Source organism: Leucoraja erinacea, chromosome 4 (assembly GCF_028641065.1).
Source record: "Leucoraja erinacea ecotype New England chromosome 4, Leri_hhj_1, whole genome shotgun sequence".
Classification (NCBI taxonomy): Eukaryota; Metazoa; Chordata; class Chondrichthyes; order Rajiformes; family Rajidae; genus Leucoraja; species Leucoraja erinaceus.
This window is the reverse complement of record NC_073380.1, coordinates 93,449,506-93,464,627: the sequence shown is the minus strand read 5'-3', so window position 1 is coordinate 93,464,627 and position 15,122 is coordinate 93,449,506. Positions and strand designations below refer to the sequence as shown.

The 15,122-nt window shown below is 45.2% G+C and overlaps 1 protein-coding gene across 1 annotated transcript in view; it reads left to right on the top strand.

Annotated features, from left to right (window-relative positions):
- The window catches only part of riok1 (RIO kinase 1 (yeast)), a 44,949-nt gene that overhangs the window by 2,072 nt on the left and 27,755 nt on the right, over positions 1-15,122 (top strand). The window contains 4 exon segments of the mRNA XM_055634809.1: positions 8,203-8,380; positions 11,709-11,796; positions 13,780-13,849; positions 14,642-14,684. Coding sequence (XP_055490784.1) covers positions 8,203-8,380; positions 11,709-11,796; positions 13,780-13,849; positions 14,642-14,684 — 379 coding nt within the window.

Sequence of the window (15,122 nt, the reverse complement as noted above, 5' to 3'; positions counted from 1 at the left end):
ATGGAAGGCCAAAAAAAACTTATCTCTCTACTACTGCCTCCCCCCCCCCCCCCCCCCCCCCCCCCCCGATGTCGGAGTCAAAGTCAAAGCCCCCGGCTGGCGATGGCGATTGTCCCGCGGCCATTAAAGCCACGCCGGGTGGTGCAAGGTTGCACACCGGGTCTTGGTGTTAAAACCCCTGGCGTGCGCTCGCAGAATCCCGCGGCCATTCCAAGCCGCGCGGGGTGGTAATGTCAGGCCCCGCTCCAGGAGCTCTTTGACCCCGCAACTCGGGCGGGGAGAAGTCGCCGTTGCGAGAGCCCTGAAAAGCGGTCTCCCTCCAGGGACCCGCGGGCTCCCGGTGCCGCCGTCCGCCAGACCCGCAGTTGCAGCCTCCGAATCTCCGGAGGTCGGGCCGCAGCAGCAGCAGTGCTCCACCACCTGCATCTAGCTTGTCCAGTCCTTTTATAATTTTATATGTTTCTATAAGATTCCCCCTCATCCTTCTAAACTCCAGTGAATACAAGCCCAGTCTTTCCAATCTTTTCTCATGACAGTACCGCCATCCGGGGGATTAACCTCGTGAACCTACGCTGCACTGTCTCAATAGCAAGGATGTCCTTCCTCAAATTATGAGACCAAAACTGAACACAATACTCCAGGTGTGGTCTCGCCAGCACCTTGACCAACTGCAGGAGGACCTCTTTACTCCTATACTCAAATCCCCTCGTTATGAAGGCCAACATGCCAATAACTTTCTTCACTGCCTGCTGTACCTGTATGTTTACTTTCACCGACTGGTGTACAAGGACACACAGGTCTTGTTGCACTTCCCTTTTTCCTAACCTGACACCATTGAGATAATCTGCCTCCTTCTTGCTGCCAAAGTGGATAAAGTGGATAACCTCACATTTATCTACATTATACTGCATCTGCCCACTCACTCAATCTGTCCCAAGTCACACTGCAACTTCCTAGACCCGTTTATCCTACTCTTTGTTTCCTGTCTGCCAACCAATTCTCTATCCATGTCAATACCCTACCACCAATACCATGTGCTCTAATTTTGCCCACTAATCTGTGGGACCTTATCAAAGGCTTTCTGAAAGTCCAGATACACTACATCCACTGGCTCTCCTTCATCCATTTTACTTGTCACATCCTCAAAAAATTCCAGAAGATTAGTCAAGCAGGATTTACTCTTCATAAATCCATGCTGACGGGCCAATCCTTTTACTCCTATCCCAATGAGCCATTATTACTTCTTTAATAATTGACTCTAGCATCATCCCTACCACTGAGGCTAACTTGTCTATAATTCCCCTTTTTCTCTCTCGCTCCTTTCTTGAAAAGTGGGATAACATTAGCTACCTTTCAATCCATAGGAACTGATCCCGGTTTTATAGAACATTGGAAATTGATCACCAATGTCCACAATTTGTAGAGCTACCTCCTTGAGTACCCTGGGATACAGACCATCAGGCCCTGGGGATTTATCAGCCTTCAGTCCCATTCGTCCACGCAATACTGTTTCTCGCCTAATGCAAATTTATTTCAGTTCCTCTATCTCCCTAGATCCTCTGTCCTTTAGCACATCCTGGAGATTGTGTCTTCCTTGGTGAAGACAGAACCAAATTACCTGTTCAACTCTTCTGCCATTTCCTTACTCCCCATAATAATTTCTTCTGTTTCTGCCTTCAAGGGACCCACATTTACTAATATTTTTCTCTTAACATACCTAAAGAAGCTTTTACTATCCTTTTTTATATTCTTGACCAGCTTACCCTCGTACTTCATCGTTTCACCCCGTATTGCCCTTTTTGCTACCTTCTGTTGTCCTTTGAAAGTTTTCCAATCCTCTGGCCTTCCGCTACTCTTTGCTGTGTTATACACCTTTTCCTTATTTATTCCATCCCTAACTTCCCTTGCCAGCCACAGTTGCCTCTTACTCCCCTTAAAATCTTTAAGAAAGACTGCAGATGCTGGAAAAAAAAGTTTTTCTCCAACATTTTTGTCCCCCTTAGAATCATTCTTCCTCTTTGGAATACAATGATCCTGCATCTTCTGGATTATGCCCAGAAATTTCTGCAATTGCTGTTCCACCGTCATTCCTGTTAGTATCCTTTTCCAGTCGGCCAAGGTCCTCTCATAGAAACATAGAAACATAGAAATTAGGTGCAGGAGTAGGCCATTCGGCCCTTCGAGCCTGCACCGCCATTCAATATGATCATGGCTGATCATCCAACTCAGTATCCCGTACCTGCCTTCTCTCCATACCCTCTGATCCCCTTAGCCACAAGGGCCACATCTAACTCCCTCTTAAATATAGCCAATGAACTGGCCTCGACCACCCTCTGTGGCAGAGTTCCAGAGATTCACCACTCTCTGTTTGAAAAAAGTTCTTCTCATCTCGGTCCTAAAGGATTTCCCCCTTATCCTTAAGCTGTGACCCCTTGTCCTGGACTTCCCCAACATCGGGAACAATCTTCCTGCATCTAGCCTGTTCAACCCCTTAAGAATTTTGTACGTTTCTATAAGATCCCCTCTCAGTCTCCTAAATTCTAGAGAGTATAAACCAAGTCTATCCAGTCTTTCTTCATAAGACAGTCCTGACATCCCAGGAATCAGCCTGGTGAACCTTCTCTGCACTCCCTCTATGGCAAGAATGTCCTTCCTCAGATTTGGAGACCAAAACTGTACGCAATACTCCAGGTGTGGTCTCACCAAGACCCTGTACAACTGCAGCAGAACCTCCCTGCTCCTATACTCAAATCCTTTTGCTTTGAAAGCTAACATACCATTCGCTTTCTTCACTGCCTGCTGCACCTGCATGCCTACTTTCAATGACTGGTGTACCATGACACCCAGGTCTCGCTGCATCTCCCCTTTTCCTAGTCGGCCACCATTTAGATAATAGTCTGCTTTCCTGTTTTTGCCACCAAAATGCATAACCTCACACTTATCCACATTATACTGCATCTGCCAAACATTTGCCCACTCACTCAGCCCATCCAAGTCACCTTGCAGTCTCCTAGCATCCTCCTCACAGCTAACACTGCCCCCCACCCCCACTGTCCAGCTCCTCTCTCATGCCTTCATAGTCCCCTTTGTTCAACTGCAACAATGACACTTCTGATTTAACTTTCTCCCTCTCAAATTGCAGATTAAAACTTATCATATTATGGTCATTACCGCCTTGTGGTTCCTTTACATGGAGTTCCCTTATTAAATCTGGTTCCTTGGACAACACTAAACCCAGTATTGTCTTCTCTCTGGTAGGCTCCAGTACGAGCTGCTCTAAGAATCCATCTCGGAGGCACTCTGCAAACTCCTTTTCTTGGGGTCCAGAACCAACCTGATCTTCCCAATCTACCTGCATATTGAAATCTCGCATAACCACAGGGGCGATACCTTTGGTACAGGCCAATTTTAATTCCTGCTTGCAACTTGCACCCTATCTCCAGGCTACTGTTTGGGGGCCTGTAGATAACTCCCATTAGTGTCTTCTTACCTTTCCAATTCCTCAATTCTATCCACAGCGATTCTATGTCCCTATGTCACCCCTTGCAAGGGGCTGAATTTCTTCCCTCGCCAACAGAGCTACCCCACCTCCTCTGCTCACCTGTCTGTCCTTTCTATAGGACGTATAACCCTGAATATTCAGTTTCCAGTACCGATCCTCCTGTCTCTGTAATCCCCACAATGTCATATCTACCAATCTCTGACAGCCTCAAGCTCATCCAGTTTACTTCTTATACTTCGCGCATTCATATATAATACTTTTAATCCATTACTCACCTCACCTTTCACATCGATTCTTATTTCACTTGACCATACTCTCCTATCCCTTCGTGAGCTTTCTGTCCCGCTAATTCTGGTATCTTTCTTAACTTTTCCTATACTCTCTTTCCCTTTAACTCCATCCTTGTATTTCCAATTTGTCTCCCCCCCCTTCCCTATTTAGTTTAAACCCACCCGTGTAGCAGTGGCAAACCTGTCTGCCAGAATGCTGGTCCCCCGCTTGTTAAGGTGCAACCTGTCCTTTTGTACAATTCACCCTTACCCCAAAACAGATCACAGTAGTCCTAAGAATCTAAATCCCTGCCCCCTGCACCAGCTCCTCAGCCACACATTCAGATCCCCTATCTCCCTGTTCCTGCCCGCACCAGCACGAGGAACTGGACAAACCGGAGATAACCACCCCGGAGGTCCTGCTTTTCAGCCTTCTTCTGAGTTCTCTGAAGTCACACTGTAGAATCTCTTTCCTCTTCTTCCCGACGTCATTTGTGCCGACATGCACTACCGATTCCGGCTGCTCACCTTCACCCTTGAGGATGCCCTGCAATCGGTTTTGTGACGTCCTGAATCCTGGCACCAGGGAGGCAACACACCATCCTTGAATCCCGTCTGTACCTCTCACTATGGAGTTCCCTACTATCACGGCTCTGCCTGACGTCTGTCTCTTCGGCTTTGCTTCAGCGCCACGTTTTGACTCGCAGACATGTCCGCCGCTCAGACTGGCAGTGTCTTCTGTCCCGACAGTTTCCAAGAGGGTGAACCTGTTTTCAAGGGGTACATCCCCCGGGGTGTACCTGTATTCAAAGCTTCCTTCCCTTCCTCATTGTCACCCACCTTCTCTTTTCCGGTATCATCGGTGTAACGATCTCGCTGTAGGTCCTGTCCAGGAAAATCGTCTTACAATAGACAACATACAATAGGTGCAGGAGTAGGCCATTTGGCCCTTCGAGCCAGCACCGCCATTCAATGTGATCATGGCTGATCATCCACAATCAGTATCCCGTTCCTGCCTTCTCCCCATATCCCCTGACTCCGCTATCTTTAAGAGCCCTATCAAGCTCTCTCTTGAAAGTATCCAGAGAACCCTGGATGATCCTGAGGTCATCCAGTCTTTCAGGAGCTGAACCTAGACACACTTTCCACATTGCAGCAGCCAGAGGCACTATCAGTGTCCCTGACCTCCCACATCCTGCAAGCATCACACTGAATCGGCTTATCTGTCATTTCTTCACGGCGTCTCACCCTCTCCAACTTTTGCCTTAGCCTCCTCGCCGAAGACTCTCGAGCCAAAGACTCGCACTTTTCTCACAAGAAACTTCCCCCAACAAGGCCGCTCCCCGACAGGCCCCTCCCCTAGAGCAAACCTTGTTTATATTACCTGATAAATTGACTAATTCGCTCTTACCGATTTGCTAATTAAATTCCTCAGTCTATCCCCGCACCCACTCCTTCACCTGCCGCTCCTCTGCCGATCTTGCAGGTATGTGTTGCAGGCTGGCCCCGACCGTTTTTTAAATCACCCGCTCCTGAGAAACCGAAAAACTCCCCAAGAGATTATCTTTTCAGCCAATCCCTGCACTCACTCCTTCCCCTGCCGCTCCTCTGCCATCCTTGAAGGTAAGGCTTGAAGACATCAATCGTGGCTGATCAATCTCTCCCTCTCAACCCTATTCCCTTGTCTTCCCTCCATAACCCCTGACATTAGTACTAATCAAGAATCTGTCAAACTCTGCCTTTAAAATATCCATTGACGGCCTCCACAGCCTTCTGTGGCAATGAATTCCACAGATTCGCCACCTGACTGGTCTGGGACACCACCCCGGTATGTTTGATTGGGGATTGAGGTGGTGGGGTCCTGTCCAGAACCCCCTCTACCTCGCTCCACGGTAGAAGGACCGATCCCCCACTCCCTACTTTGGGGAAGATCCCCCACTGTATGTCTGTAATTTGGGGAATGGGTGAAGTTTTGCCCCGAACGGGGTTGATGGGGAACCCATCCTTCCCAGAAACCCCCTCACCCAATCCCTAAACCACAAACCAGGGCTCGAAATTAGCGGTTGCCCGGGTGCCAATGACCACCCAAAGTGCCGCCGGGCAACCTAAACGCCAAGTCATTTTGCCCGTCTTGGCATTGCAGATACTGGTTTATACTGAAGATAGACACAAAAAACTGGAGTAACTCAGTGGGTCAGGCAGCATCTCTGGAGAAAAGGAACGTGACGTTTCGTGTCGGCGACGGCTGTATTGGTGCGGGGTGACGAAGGGTCGGAGCGAATGCCGGGCCCCGCACAGCAGCAGCAGCGGCCGCGACAGCGGCCACCACCTCTCCTCTCTCCTCCCGCACCCTGTCCGCCCTGATAGCGGCCGCTGCTTGCAAATCCGCTAACGGCGGTAACCACTTTCAAAACAAACCCTCTCGCACGCCGAGAGGGAGGGAGGGGGAGGCCTCCTTCCGTCGTCTGAAGCAGCTGCACCAAAGATCCTATAGCTATAGGATCTTTGATCTGCACCGCTCGGCCGCGCACCGTGCTGTTGGCTGGCGGAGGGGAGGCGGTGGCGAGGAGATCCCAACCGCCTCCCCCTTTGGCAGCGGCACTTGGAGGTGGACAGGGACGGCCAAGGCAGCGGGGCTGTTGTCCGAGGAGCGCTGACCATCCTTCCTCCCCACATCGCCCACCCTCTCTCTCTCTCTCTCTTGTACACCCCCCTCCACCCCTCTTATCCTGAGACCCCCTCCTCTCCATCCCGCACTGATCCCCACACCCGCCTTTATTCAGTCCTCACTGACATCCCCTGTGCTCCCCTCCCCATCTACCCCACCCCCCCCCCCCCCCCAATCTATTCATCCTGCGCTGATCACCTCACATTGATTCTCCTGCCGCCACCCCCCATCCATCCTACGCTGGTCCCCCAATTCATCCTGTACTGAACCCCCCTTCCCCTCCATCCTGCACTGCCCCCCCGCCATTCATCCTGCTCCGCTCCCCTATACATCCAGTACTGATCCCCCCCCCCCATTCATCCTGTACTGACCAACCCTCCATTTATCCTGCACCAATCCCCCCATCCATCCTGTAGTGATCTTCCCATTCATCTTTTACTTGTCGCCCCATTCATCCTGTACTGATCCCTCCCATTCATCCTATACTGATCCACTCATTCATTCTGCCCTGATCCCCCATTCACCTTTTACTGATCTCCCCCATTCATCCTGTACTGATCCCCTCATTCATCTTTTAGTGGTTTCCCCTTCATCCTGCACCGACCCTCCGATCCACACTGTACTGACCCCCCCATTAATCCTGTACTGATCCCCTCCCATTCATCCTGCGCTGATCCCCCCCCCCCTCCATCCATCTTGTACTGATCCCCCAAATCAAGAAGAATGAGGGAAACAATCTGAAGAAGGGTTTCGACCCAAAACGTTGTCTATTTCCTTCGCTCCGGAGATGCTGCCTCACCCGCTGAGTTTATCCAGCATTTTTGTCTACCCCATTCATCCTGTACTGATCCCCCATTCATCCTGTACTGATCTCCCCCATTCATCCTGTACTGATCCCGTCATTCATCCTGTAGTGATCCCCCCCCCCCATCCATCCTGTACCAATTCCCCCATTCAAGAAGAATGGGGGGAACAGTCTGAAGAAGGCTCTCGACCCGAAACGTTGCATATTCCTTCTTTCCATGGATGCTGCTGCCTCACCTGCTGAGTTTCTCCAGCATTTTTGTCTACCCCCATTCATCCTGTACTGATCCCCCTATTAATCCTGAACTGTTCCTCCCATTCATCCTGCACTGATCCCCTCCCCCATCCATCCACCCGCACTGATCTCCCCCATTCAACCTGACATCCCCCGTGCTCTCCCCTCACAATTTTACATACGCCAACCAACACGTACTAATTCACTTGCCTAATCCATCCTTGCCTCAATCCATTGCCTTTTCCAACCCCCCCCCCCCCCCCCCCCCCCCCCCCCCCCCCCCCGCGCCATCTATCCACCCGCACTGATTCACACACACACACCCCCTCCTCCCCCCTCCCTGAGCAACATTCAGAACTGTACGTTGGATTTATCCAGGTTCTACTTCCACAGTCGGCCATATACATCACAAATTTGGTCAGGAGATATTTCAGTTGAAATTTTAACGTTAGTTCTGAAGTGGGAATGATGGAAACAGTGTTTATTAATAATTTTTTTGAAAATCTGGTGCTTACAAACTGGGTAACTTCATTGCTGTTCACAAAACGTACATTTAATCTGAATGTTCGGTAATGTGGCGTTTTGACACTTTTAAATATATTACCAAAAGAACATTTGCTGCAGTTATTTCCTTTGGCCATCTCTTGTCAGTTAGTGCTCTGGTGCTGTTCTTTGAAAAAAACATTATTTTAAAGACATTAAATGCAATTTGTTTTTTTTTTAGTGATGAGAAAACACAAGAGGAAGTTGGAAAGACAGAGAAGAAGATTGCGATTCCGCAACTGAATAACTCAGATGAAGAGGAATTTCATGAGAGTGATGATGGTGAAGATTGGGACTGGGAGTCTTATGATGGAGACCTCACCAAACGTTATACTGCCTCGAAGAACAAAAGCCAACAGGTGATGCAAAACAATAAAGATGCTATAGCAGGACACGTGTTGTCAAACAAAGAGATCTTTATTAGGTTAACACAGAACAGCTCTCAGAACCACAACAAGGGGCAAAGTTACCAGCAGTATACATACCCAAGAGAAGACCCATGACCCGCTCCTCCCGTCAAACCAAGTGACATGACCCAACCCCCAGAGCCGAGGGTTCGCACTAAGAGTGGCTAACCACCAGGAGCCGCCACAGGATCCCCCCCCCCCAGAACCGGAGGCACGGAACCGAAAGGGAAGATGAATGAGGCGGCCGGACCTCGTGCACACATCCCCACGCACAGGGAACCAGCCCGGTACAGACGAACCCGGGAGCACCCGGGACAACAGACGCTCCCGACGATGAGGCTGGGCCACCTGTACTGGCTCGCTAAAGTCCAAATGGGCCGGCTTCAAACGAGTCATAGACACAGTCGCACGTCGACCCCCCCATGTCCAAAACAAAAAGTAGTAGTCCCATGCTGCAGCACCCGAAAGGGACCCTCATACTTATTGGCAGCTGGCGGCTCGCGTTGGTAAGGGACCAAGCGACTGGCCGTCTCCTGATCGAGCGCGCCAACCACGTAATAGTAGCAGTGTCATCGGCTGTGATTCGAAGCAATGATCCTGTAGCAAGCAAGATAGCCCACTCGACGAAAAAGACGTAGGAGGGTCATGGGCAGATTCATGGGTAATCTTCGGCCCCATTTCCGTAACCGGCTTCCATCTCCGACATCTTTGTCCGTCATAGCTGAGCAAAGATACTAGTACGGAGACGGAAGCCGGTTACGGAAACATCCTCGTAAAAATCAAAGATCTTTGGTAAAAATCTTCTTCTCATTTTCTCTCTGCCTCTCTGCCCCGTTAAAGAGACTCACTGATGGGGGGAAAGAGGGCGGGCATGCGATCCGAAGCTGAGAACAGACAGCCCTTCAGTTTCTTCCCCCATCACACTCGATGCCCGGCTCCCAAACTCCGGACCGGTCTGCTCTTCACTACTCCTCTGCCTCGCTGACTGTCGGACATTTATTCCTCTTTCTTGCAAAATGGCTGAGTGCTGGAACGGCTCTTTTGTTCGGCCCGTCCCAGTGCTGCAGCAGTTTGGTGGGGGTCGGGCTCGTACCCTAGTTCTTACCTTGGTATTGAGCATCGATTTCCCTCATCAGAGAAACGTTCCTCTGGAGATCGAAAGGCAGAGACTCGATTGAATCCAGATAGTCCTCCACATAGTTCACAGCGTGCAGCTACTCCACGTTCGCAGGTCTCAGCATCTTGCAAGCTACATTTGTTAGTTGTTGGGGCAGAAGGGGTGGGGAGCAGGCGGACTCTCGCTCGGTCAGCCCCTCACACACGCTCACTTAGAAAAGGCATGGCGGAGACAGAAAGAGGGAAGTATGGATTGGAAAGGTCTCCCCTTTTACACTGCCGCATGGGCACAGCCTCTTTGCCCTCAGTGCCCCCTCCACCCTCCACAGTCTGATCCCAATCCCGGGGCTTTGAATCCAAAACATTAAAAAAGAAAATTAACAGAATTATAATTTATGAACATATTAATCATTAACAAAAAATAACAGAATTATGAATCATGAATCTAACACTATATCACACACACAAACTGTTCCCCCGCAACGCTGATTACACTGCAAGAGGGATATACAACGTCGGGTCGGGTTTACTGAAATGGCTGACGTTCCGCTCCATTGCGTCTTTGTTACGTACTACACTTCAGCCCATTGGTTTTAGAAAGAGTGCACTATCTTGCTTGCTATAGGATCTTGCTAGTGGAACTGGGCCTCGGTCTGCTGGAACTGCACCTGGGGCTGCGAGGTCCAGAAAACCGGCAGCTTAAGTGCAACATTGTTTTGTTGGGCTGGATCGGGGGCAACGCGGGTTGAGCGTTGGCAGTGTTCATCTTTGAAATCCAAAATGACTATTTTGGACCGTCGGGGTCACCAATATAGCGAGACACGTGTTGTCAAACAAAGTGATCTTTATTAGGTTAACACAGAACAGCTATCAGAACCACAACAAGAGGCTAAGGAATTACCAGCAGTATATATATCCCAGGGGAGACCCGTGACCTGCTCTTCCTGCCAAACCAAGTCACTTGACCCAACCCCCAGAGCCAAGGGTTCGCACTACGATCAGTTAGCCACCAGGGGCCACCACAATGCTCTTTTGGTGGTAAATCAGGCTATTATGTTGTTTATAGTGAGAAACAGAATAAATTAGACGTGAACTTTATATTTAAAAAGAACTAACACCTGCCCTGTGATGTATCTGCGGTGTATTAAAGATAGTGTAAAAATAGAAGATACATATTTGATTAAAGTTTTGCTTGAAGCAAGTAAGAAGGCCATTACCAGGCAGTGGCTTAATGAAAAAAGTCCAAAACAGGAACTGTGGTTAGAAATTGTGCAAGACATCTTTAATATGGAGAAATTGACATGTTCCTTGAGAGTCAAGGAGAATTCATTTGAGAAGATCTGGGAAAAATGGACTGTTTATTTGAGCCATGACGCCAATTAGATAAATGCCGAGCTAGATATGGGAAGATTGCGTTATATAGAACTAGATGGTATGTTTGTATGAATGTTGAATTATCTCCAGATAACTAATCAATGTAATGTTTTTCCTTTTTTTCATTTGGTAAGTGAACCACACGGTCTTATTCCAATTTTTTTATTTATTTACTTCTACTTTTTTCCCCCCCGATCTACTTATTTTTTTATTTTGATTGCTGTTTTTCTTACTTTGTTTTATTTATGGTGATGGTGTTGCACTGTATCTCTTAAAAATCGATAAAAATTTAAGTGAAAAAAAAAGAACTAACACAAGTCACTTACAATTTAAAAAAAAAAAATTTGTGAGTGGTTCAATTTTGCAATATAAATAGAGATTTTGCTAGTAACTGTGTTCAAATATTATAGAATGCTTGCAGTTACATCCTAAATGTATAAATCTTAAATAACAATTTTGGATCATGATTTACAAATATCTTTAGGATATCAAGTTGATCATCATGTTAATAAAGAATGCATTTTCTAGCTACTTAGGATTAGTCAACATGTATTCTAACCTTGGCTGTCTTTGCAGCCATTTATTTCATTTTTATATTTGTTGGAAATATTCTTGTGGATTAATACTTTGCTTTAATAGAACATTTCCATAGACTGTATTAATATTATACATTTATGGTCCAAATATTAGATTGGACATCTATTACTAATGATCTGTACATCTTTTGATTACTTGTAATTTGTGACAAAAATCGTGACTCTTAGTTTCTGCTGCAATTTATTTCATTCAGGCAAATAGACAAGTTTCCTTTAATTCAGTAAAGATGTACGCACCTCCAGACAAGGCTTTGAGAAAATTTGAACATAAAATTAATCTTGGTGAGTTTTAATTTGAAATATTATTTAGAATTGTGTAAACTGAAGTATGGGAGGCCATTTGGCTAATTGTTTCTTTGCCATGCACAACAAAGATAGACTTTGTGTTCCCAACCCCAAATTCTTTGTCATTGCTCCTGTAGATTATGACTTAAATTGCTTTATTCAGGTTTAAAAAAAATTCAGAAACATTTTTACATGTTTAAGCAAGTAATAAATATATTGTCTTTTTTTAATGTATAAATTTGTATTATCTTATCTCCCAAACTAACATTGGGAGTAAGCCACAGACATTTTAGCAAGTCCCACGTTTAGTGCTAAGTGAGCTAGTGAATTCCAGACCCCTACTACACTCTGAACTAATATTTTGCTCCTCCTCTTTGAGCTTTCAAACAATTGACTTAGAAACATAGAAAATAGGTGCAGGAGGCCATTTGGCCCTCCGAGCCAGCACCGCCATTCATTGTGATCATGGCTGATCGTCCCCTATCAATAACCCGTGCCTGTCTTCTCCCCATATCCCTTGACTCCACTAGCCCCTAGAGCTCTATCTAACTCTCTCTTAAATCCATCCAGTGATTTGCCTCCACTGCCCTCTGTGGCAGGGAATTTACTCCCTGAACTTGAATCTACTCCCTGCACCAACTCCCTATAGATCTTTCTGTTAGCATGAGTAAATCTTTCTGTAAAGCTCCTTCATTTAAAATACCTCAATTAAAACTCCTCTCAGTCTTTGATAGGGAACAATTTCCGACTATCTTAAACCCTTGTTATATGGTGGGCTTGCAAATTCTATTAACATTATAAGCAGTAAGCTGTTTGATTTGCTTCATATATACCGTATTTCCCGGCAATAAAGACGCACCTGCGTCGAAGACGCACCCCCATTTTGAGTCGCGAAATTTTGAAAAATAAAAAACAGACATTTCACCGTGGCGGTCATTTCCAAGAGCTGTGGTGGTGGCCATTTCCAGTGCAAAACACAGATAATGTATACACCAGTGCAGTAATAAAATAAATACAGCGTTCGGAATAAAATAGCATTTAATTGTGCACGGAACAAAGATTACAGAGATTACAAAAAAGGAAAGCATTCTAATCTTCAAATCCGAAAAATTCACTACTATCACTGGAATCTTCAAAGCATAATACCGGTAATTCATCAGGGTCATCACTGCGGTTCAACAATTAACAGTTAAACAACTTAAACAGAATTTACACAGCTCCTACCTAGACTAGGTGTTTGAAGTGTTTGAAATGGCAAAAATCTCCGTGCGAATGCATGTCGCTTCAGATTGGATTGCCGTTTTGTACTGAAATGCTTCCTATAGGCCAGGGGTGTCAAACTCACGGACCGATCCGCGAAGGAGTCTGTTCCGGCCCACGGGATGATTTCCCCGGTCAGAGCGGGCATGAAGTTGTATTTTGCCCGTGACCTAAAATGAAGTAAAATGAGTTTCACACACCTGCTTCGGCCTCCAAGACGCAAGTAATTTTTCGGGCCTTATTTTAGGGTAAAAAATAGCGTCTTCATTGCTGGAAAATACGGTACTTGGTTTGTCATTAATGAATATTTGAAATTAGGTTTCCACTTTAAGCTAACGTTCCAAAAATCAAACATCTCACTAAATTTGTTTGTTTATGTAGTTGAATCTATTGTGCATTAAAAATTTAACAAGCGTAAATTGGTCAGATACTACTGTGTTTCTAAAAGAGAAACTGAACATCTAATCAAAAAATGATGTGTTTTTGTCACGGGAATGGAGAGAAATAGGCTGAATTAACTTGAGCTGCTATATTGTGAATACTGATCAAATGCAGAGTAGTTTTGTCAAAGGTCAATAAAGCGGAGAGATCATTGCTTTTTCAGTCTGGGATTGTTGAGTGAGAATGAAATGTTTAAAAGATATAATGTTCCATCATCAAAATAATAGTTTTTAGGGAATGGCTTTCCATTACATGTGGCTTTTCCTTTTCTTTTGACAGATAAACTAAATTTTCCTGATTCTGTGATAAACAGAGTAACTGAGAAGTCGAGGCAGAAACAGACAAATATGTAAGTAAAATTCACATTGATAGAACAAAACTAAGCATTGCTACAATTTGTGCAGCTTTTATCGATGCAATTAATGAACATCATTTAACAGTACCTAGGATCCTCGTACTTAAAGGATATTGGATTCACCCAGCATTTGAATTGGTTTATATAGGGAGCAGATTCATGGTGTTGTTTGTGTTGGCTTAACCTCACTGGTAGTTGGGTTTCCTTCTCCTACATGCTGTTTATTCACTTCTTTCAGAGGTGCAAATATATAGCTGTTGGAGAGACTTTGATGAACTTGACTGTAAAGGTCATGGAACTGAATACACAAAGAACTTTTTGAAGGAAGAGAGATTACAGAACATAGAAAAGTGACAGCAAGACAGGTCCATGTCAATTCAGTTTTCATGACATACAGCCATTCCTGTTACCTTTTACCCGCCAAGTAGATAATGAATGACCTTTCTCTGGAATGTTTTGGTCCTGGTGGTTGTGCCTTAGGCTTGCAATGCCACCATTCCTTTCAGCATTTTATTTTTATTTTTTATTGAGATAGGATAAAAGCTGATATTGTGCTGAATATAAAAACCTACTATTTATAAAGTACAAATTGCCAGCGAAATATAGCAAGGGTCACGTACCCAGTGAATTGTGAAACACTAATATTTAAAAAAATCATTATTCCATCTGTAATTTTGGGTTCCATGCAGTTTTTTAATTGTTATTGTACTTTAAATATATATTTGAACCATGTAATCTGAAAGATATAAACTACATTAGTATTCTTTATCGGCCATGTTTTTTTAGGTATCGAGTTAAAGATAAATCTGACCGAGCTACAGTGGAACAGGTAATAGTTATATTAATTAATAATACAAATAAAGTATTTGTGAAGCTCAAGAAATATTATGCATTGCAATGTTGCTTTTAATTAGGATATTGTTTGGTTTCAATAACTTAGAGAAAATGTAAACTTATGTCAAACATATACAGTTTATATTTATAATTTTTTACATTGCCTTTTAAAATATTGCGCACAATCTATACTGTGTGCAGGCTCCTATTGGAAATGTTAATGTAATGGAATGTCTTACTCTTTATCCTTTATCTGTACACTGTGGATTGCTTGATTGTAATCATGTATAGTCTTTGACTGGATAACACGCAACAAAAACTTTTCACAGTACCAAGATATATGTGACAATAATAAAAACGAAACCAACAATGATCAAATAAAACCTATCCACTTTGCGATTTGTTCATAATCTGCTACATACAATTTTTCTAT